The 7,418-nt window shown below is 52.7% G+C and overlaps 1 protein-coding gene across 1 annotated transcript; it reads right to left on the bottom strand.

Annotated features, from left to right (window-relative positions):
• Positions 1 to 1,057: 1,057 nt before the first annotated feature.
• On the bottom strand, positions 1,058 to 6,992 carry FSCN3 (fascin actin-bundling protein 3). The gene is made up of 6 exons (XM_075557711.1): positions 6,849 to 6,992; positions 5,260 to 5,956; positions 5,046 to 5,164; positions 2,787 to 2,946; positions 2,078 to 2,248; positions 1,058 to 1,762 (listed from the first exon to the last, which is right to left on the bottom strand). The coding sequence occupies exons 1-6, from the start codon at positions 6,990 to 6,992 to the stop codon at positions 1,557 to 1,559; spliced, it is 1,497 nt and encodes a 498-aa protein (XP_075413826.1). The 3' UTR covers positions 1,058 to 1,556.
• Between the last annotated feature and the right edge of the window lie 426 nt (positions 6,993 to 7,418).

The raw sequence follows: 7,418 nt of genomic DNA, 5'->3' as shown, positions 1-7,418 counted from the left end.
CAGACAATTGTAGAAAATGATGACAATGGAGGCAATAGAGGCAAGGCGTACCTAGGTATGGAAGATCTATATTTAGATTCACATTGTGATGGAACCTTCACAACCCTCTAAGAACTAGATCGTATTACCAGTTTTCAGATAAGGTCACAGAACTAGTAAATTAATCTTATTAGCTTTGAATTTAGACAAAACCTAAGTTCTTCTTACAACCAACCCCCCTTTGACCCTCCAAATCAGGGAAACCAAACTCAGTACCACTGAGTCGATTCCGACACACAGCGACCCTCCAGGACAGAGAAGAGTTGCCTCTGTGGGGTTCTGAGACTGGCGCTCTTTACAGTAGTAGAAAGCCTTCATCTTTCTCCTAAGGAGTGACTGGTGGTTTTGAACTATGAACCTTGTGGTAGGGTAGCTTCAGATACTCACTACATCACCAGGCTCCTTCAAGTCAGGTCAATCGTGAAGGAGCAGAACTCACAGTAACAGGAGGCCCTGAAGAGTTGTGAGCAAGGGAGTAGAGGCAGCATTTTCAGCTGGTAGCACATGAAAGGCAGAGGTGACTCCGTGGGAGAATTCTCACCTTCCATGCAGGAAACTGGGCATGATCCCCATCCAGTGGACCTCCAGTGTAGCCACCACTCACCTGCCATTGTGAAGGCTTACACATTGCTAGGATGCCGAGTGGAGCTTCCACACTAAGATAGACTCGGAAGGCCAACCTGGGGATCTACTTTTGAAACCCCCAGGAATCACAGTGGTCCTCTCCCACCTTGTATGAGTTTGGGGTTGACTCGACGACAGCTTACAAAAATGAGGGGTGGGGTGGAGAATAGATTGCATGGGAATAAAAGCAATGGCCAGCCCTGGAAGCAGTGCAGGGCCTAGCCGTGCAAGTGAGCTGAGCAGGAGCCAGTCCTCTAGAGACAAGGCTGGGGCAATATCCAGCAATGTGCAAGGTGTGGTGGCGCGAAAGGGAGAATGAGAGACAATGCTGAGGGCTTGAGTGTCCGGGAGGATGGCCGAACTCCAGGTGGTCTTGGGAGACCAGGAAGCAGAGAGTCAGTTCGGGAAGGAAAGATGGGGAAGTCTGATTTCAGCTTGCTGAGGTTGTGACAAGGTGCACTGGAGTGAACGAACTGCCTGCCTGCAAGTTTTGGGCTGAAGAGAAACATCTGGGGACCATCAGCCCCCCTCCCCCAGAGAACCAGGAAGGGCGGGGATGAATAGAGCACCCAAAGCTGGAAAGCACCACCTCACAGCACGTCTTACATCTCCATCCCCCTCTCCGAAAAGCAGGTGACCGTCTGCATCTTACACGAGAGAACTAAATGCGCAGGCGCATTTCACCCCATCCAGCCCCCAACCCCAGGTGTGCTCAGAAGCACATGCCAATGTGGCTTCGCAGCGAAACCTAGATATGATTCCTCACCTTCTCTAGCAACTCCAGGTTTAGACGCCCCGCGTGGAAAGGCACAGCCTTGGACTCCATGTCGCCGGGTGATCAGGCCACATTCGGGCCTTCCCGTCACCTCCCAACCACTTCCACTTGCCTTTACCTAAAATTCCCAGATACACTCTTTGGTAATGTCTTCGCTGTCAGCCAATAGGGTGCCGCTCCGGTCGGCTCGCATGTAGAAGCCATTGGGTGCCAGGACTGTGAGCAAGTTGCTCCCTCGAAGCTGGATGTAGAAGTTGAGGGCAAACTTGCCCCAAGGGCGAAAGGTGCCGAAGGATGTAATTGACCAGAAGGAGCCACTCTGTGCTGGGGTCGGGTGTGGGGTTGGGAAAATTTGGGTTGGTAGGTTGTCTGGGAGGACGGTCCTCTGACCCTGCAGCTTCTAGGAGCAAGCCCCACCCCATGGCTGCCCTGGCCTAGTGCTGTGGAAGGGCTCTCTGTGGATGTGTAGAAGGCCAGGAGGAAGCACCATTCTACCAACCTCCTCTGGGGGTCTTGGTTGGGTGAAATCTTGTTTTCCCTTTTATGATGAGCAGGCCCTTATGTCTGGGTCTAGGTCCAGCAGGGGTGGGGGCGGGGGCTTCAGTGAGCACCCTGGGACCGAGAAGAGGGGCTCCTCACCCTGGAAGTGGTAGACGCCCTGACGACAGGGTAGCAGGTGGATGCAGTCCGGCTGGTCCATGTTACACTGTATGAGGTCGTGGTCTGATGAGGTGCCCACATACCCATAGCGCCCCCGCAGTGCCAGGAAGGGGCGGTTGGCTAATCGAATCCCAAATTCCTCATTGTGGCCTGAGAGAAAAAGGAAGGGTTTGAGTGTGAGAAAGAGGGTGTGGGGAATCGCTGAGCTGGTCAGTCCTGGCCTGCCAGGAATCCAGAAGATGTTTATCCAGATGGAAGCAGAAGGTCAAGGCTAAGTGTGAAAAGATGTGCATATGAGCAACCCCCAGAAAGTTCATGGGAAAATTCCATTACCTTCTCGTCCCATTTTCTCAAGAACTTTTTGAAGCTCCTCTTGAAAACGGAAACGAGGTGTCTGGCCTTAAAGCTGATGCTTGTGAAAAGAGGCACCTCGCACAGGGCTGAGCTCAACAGATGGGGAGCATCTTTCTTCTTCTGAGATATGTGAGTGAGGTCAATGTTGGGGAGAAGCCCACGAGGCAGACCTGGAGGATGCCATCTGCTTTCCCGAAGGAAACACTCTGGGATGGGATGAGCGCACAAGCCCTGAGCTTAGGACGCGGCTCCGAGGTTCTCTGTCACCCCTGCACCTTCTAAAAAGCATCCCCGACTGACTCAGAGCGACCTGCAAGAGGGCCTGGCTGCTCACCTGGAACGCTGGCATTGGCTATCAGCAGGCCGTTGGCGGTGACACCCACGAAGCGCCCGTTGGAGGCCTGCAGCATGATCCGGCCGCAATTCCAGTGCATGCGGAAGAAGGTGTCCGACTCCAGAGGGTGCCCATCAGCCATCACTGGTCTGTGGCGCCGCTGGGAACAGAGGGCAGGAGCAAGGGCTGAATGTCTCCTCAGCCCTTCTGCCATTTTAATCCCTAGAACCTCCTCCCCATGTCCTCCCCACATCAGCCTTTCATCACTCCCCCATCCTTCCGCACCCCCACGCCTGTATATTTTGTATTATCTCATCCTTTATGAGAATGGATTGTGCCCCTCAGTTCCCACGGCCAGGCTGTGCTGTATCCCAGCGAGCCTAGCATCAAAGGGGATGGCATACATGTACAGAGAAAAGGGAACTTTAGCCTTTCTGCCAAGGGAGCACTGGTGGTGTGTACTGGTTACCCATTGGGCTGCTATCTGAAAGGTCAGAAGTTTGAAACTGCCAGCCAGCTGCTTCTTGGGAGAAAAGCTTTCTACTCCTGTAAATAGTTACAGTCTTGGAAATGCATGAGGTAGTTCCACACTGCTCTCTATGGGTCACTATGAGTCGGCATCGACTTGATGGCAATGAGTGAGAGAGCCTTTCTGCCAACTTCATGTAAACTAAGCTACGAAGCTTCTAGTAGAAAGACCTTGTGATTTGGGGGAGGCATTGCTCAGGTATCCATTTTTTAATGTAAAAATTATTAGCCACTTAAATAAAAATGGGCAACTTGAGCATCATGAACATAAAATCTTTTGTTCTCCCAAAGACGTCATTAAGCAAATGAAAACACAAGCCACAGACCAGGAGAAGGTATTTAGAATATAGAGTTTGGGGCAAAGGACTTGACTGAACAGACTAAGAACTCTTACAACTCCAAAATAAGACAAACACCACAATTAAAAATAGGCAAAGATTTAAGACACCACTTCAGAGAAGATATACAAATAGGCAACAAACACATGAAAAAACAAACACATTGCTTATTCGAAGAAAAATTCAAATTAGAGCCATGATAAGATGCCCTTAGAGAGGCTAACATAGAAAATTCAGACAATACCAAGTGCTGACAAGGATGGAGAACAATTAACCCTCACACATTCCTGGTGGAAATGTAACCTGATACAGTAACTTTAGAAAACAGTTGGACATTTTCTCATAAAATCAAACATCTATGAGTCATATGACTTAGTAATTCCATTTCTAGAGATTTACCCCAAGACACATGAAAATGCAGTATATAAATATTGATGGAAACTTTATTCATGACAACTCAAAGTGGATACAATTCAAATGTTAATTTGTAAGGGAGTGGAGAAACAAATGCTGTTTGTGTTTACAGATAGTAAGAAGCTTGAAGGGGGCAAATGGCTTGTGACTGGCTGCTCACCCAGTGGTTGGTGGTTCAAACCCACCCAGTGTCTTGACAGAAGAAAGGCTTGTGTAATCTGATTCCATAAATATCATAGCCAAGAAAACCCCATGGAACAAGTTCTGCTCGGTTACACCTTGGGGCCAACTACATGGGGACAACAACATGGAACACTATTCAGCGATGAAAAAGGAATGTCTAACCAATACAGGCAATATTACAGATGTGTCTCAAAAACACCCCTCCTCCCCCAAAAAACCACCCTCCCACCATCACCAACACACCAAACTCACTGACTCGCTGCCATCAAGTTGATTCTGACTTGGAGGCAGAGTAGAGTTACCCTTCCGGGTTTCCAAGACGGTGAAGCTTTACGGGAGTAGAAAGCCTCATCTTCTGTCTGCAGGGTGGCTGGTGGTTTTGAACTGCTGACCGTGTGATTAACAGCCCAACGAGTAACCTACTATACTGCCAGAGCTACACACTCAAAAACACAGAGGTAAAATTCTTGAGGAAGCAAATTTGTTCTATGTGACAGAAAACGGATCGATTGTAGCCTGGAGTGATGGAAATCGTTTCTAGGGTGATTGTTTACGATTACCTTGGTGTACATAATTGTCAAGCTTTTATTGAAGTGCACACTTGAAAATGAGTGTGGTCTGTTGTATGTAAACAGGCCTCAATAACATTAACTAAAAAAAAGGGAGGTTCAATTGGATGCACATGACCATTTAGACACTAGGGAATTCACAATGACCCTCACCAGTCCACAAGAGAAAGCTTCAAGAGAGAGAGTTCAGGGGGCTTAAGACTGAGGCTTAAGAATTCAGGTCTCACCTGGACTAAGTAGCAGCCATTGGTTGAACGAAGCTGCAAGTGTGGAGCCTCCTTGTTACATTCAAACTGGAACAAGGACATTGGGGTTAGGCGCTCTACGGCAGCATAGACCTCAACATCTGCAGAGGAAGAACACACCAGAGCAGGTCAGAGCCCCAACCCCCGCTCAGTCCCACCCCTGCCTCTCTGCTTTGTCCCTGGGCCCCGCACTTGCCGTAGAAGACGGAGATGTACTTCCGTGCTCTGGACTTGAGGGTGACCCAGGCTGGGCAGTGCTGCAGGACGAACCACTCCTCGCCCCGATGGGGACTGGAGCCCAGGCCCAGGAGCTGTCTGGCACCCTGCGGGTAGAGCATTCCCCCCTCTCCATCGCTCAGTGCCACCAGCCCTCCTGGCCGGATTTCCATGTGAAAGGTGGTCTGGGGCGAGGGCTGGGCCACCAGTCGATCCAAGTGGGACAGGAAGAGGTGTGTCGAGGTCTCCAGGTGGTAGCAACCATCTTGGAAATGCATCAGGAAGCCGCATTCCTCCAGGCAGGGGACTGGCGTGTCCACCCAGACTCGGCCGATGGTGGGGTCAGCCCGGGCGAAGCAGTGGTAGAGGGGGCTGTAGAGGGTCACGTGGACATGCAGGGCTGGCCGGGGCGCCCACATGTGGTAGGCTGAGAGGACCCTGGAATTGCAGAACACATCCTCGCCGTCCGACTCCAGATAGCGCCCGCTGAGGATGCACTGGAGGGTCCACTTGCCGTTGCGGTGGAAACGCAAGAGGAAGCACCCGTGGTGGCTGCTTCTCGGCCTCCCGTAGCACACGGAGCCGTCGCCCTCGGACAGCAGGTAGAGGCCCTGCAGGCTTCGGAGCCGGACCACGGCCTGCGACTCCTGTTCATTGCTCACCAGGAGTTCCCAAGTCTGGCACAGCAGGAGGGCGGGGTGGAGATGGGTATCACCAGGTGAGTCGAGCCAGGAGCCCAACCACCGCCCGGCGCCCCTGGCTGTACCGCAGCACCGCCTGCCCTCCACACCGGCCCTGCCACCCTCCCAGCTGGCAGCAAGCAGGAGCGTCTCCGGCCACATCCATCCCTGGAGCCACAGAGCTTCTCGCTAGCTAAGTCTAGCGGGCCGTTCCTGCACCAGACAGAAGGTAAGCCTCACTCCCTTTCCGGCACCAGTTTGCTGAGAAATGCTTTGGTTTCAGTCTTGCTTCTCCCCCCCTCCCCCCCCCCAGTCCTGGAGAGAGTGTTGGAATACTCAGCTAACGCCTCTAGCCTAAGGCCAGCTCCCATCGTGGCAGGGGGCGCAATGAGAACCCCACAGTCTGCTTGAGGTGGCCACCAGCCTTGTGACAAGCGAGAGCACTCTGTGCCTGCCTCCCTCATCCAGGCAGCCACCCTCAGGCGCCCCTAACTCTCTCCAAAAGGAACGCTAGGCCCTTCATTCTTCCCAGATTGCAAGCAGAACAGAGCCATAGGCCTTGCTGTAACCCCGCTAGTCCAACTTTCCCCTGACGCCCTGTGTCCTGGGCCCTCCAACTCTCTGTGACGACACCATCCTTCTGTGCTGGGGTGGAGGGTAGGGGGAGTGAGAACCAGGGAAGGTAGGAAGACCACGGCTGAGGCCTCCCCTCCTCGGGCATGTTTAGAGCGGGGACACTGAGCAGTGAAAACCTAGGGGCTAAAGTCGAGCAGGTGGTGATGATGGAGACTAGATGGGGCATTAGGCTGAGAGTGCACCCCACTTCCCACCCCAGAAGGAAACCTTGGCCACTTGGAAAGTTGGCTCGCGTACAGGTTGGCTTTATTACCTGTCTCTTGCCTAACCCCTTCGCTGAAGCAGTGACTGTATTCTTATAGGCCTCGAAAGTGAGGTAGGTCCCCGCCCAGCTGATGAGCCCAACTCTTAGGTCCTCGGACTTGGGCTGCCTGTGTGTCCACTCCGTCTCCTCCATGGGGTCAGTGCTACAGGTAATGCCTTGGTCTGGCCCAGCCTTCCCCCCAGTGGCGAGGTGCCCCAGGCCATAGGGCCCATCTGAGCCCTGTAGTACCTGCCAGAAGAGGTCCCCCAAGAGAGCTCCCGGCCAGAGGTTGGTCCAGGGGCCAGCGCCTCTGTGACCCGGAAGCATTGTGACTGTGAAGGCTGCCTCTTATCTGGCCACAGTGGGGAAAGGACATTGGCACAGCAACACCCATGACCCAGAGGACGTGGGCTTGGGACCACGGCCTTCCCCCTTGCCCCGGCTCCAGGCAGGTGAGACTGGAATCAGAACTGTAGCCCAGGCCAATGCCCACCTGTGACTCCAGGTAAGTCCCTCCTCTTCTTCACTTCTTACTCATTTTGGTAACAGGAGCAGTATCACCGCCTTTGCTCCTTTCAG

Source organism: Tenrec ecaudatus, chromosome 9 (genome assembly GCF_050624435.1).
Source record: "Tenrec ecaudatus isolate mTenEca1 chromosome 9, mTenEca1.hap1, whole genome shotgun sequence".
Taxonomy (NCBI): domain Eukaryota; kingdom Metazoa; phylum Chordata; class Mammalia; order Afrosoricida; family Tenrecidae; genus Tenrec; species Tenrec ecaudatus.
The sequence above is the reverse complement of the archived record's forward strand: the minus strand, read 5'-3'. Positions and strand labels throughout refer to the sequence as shown.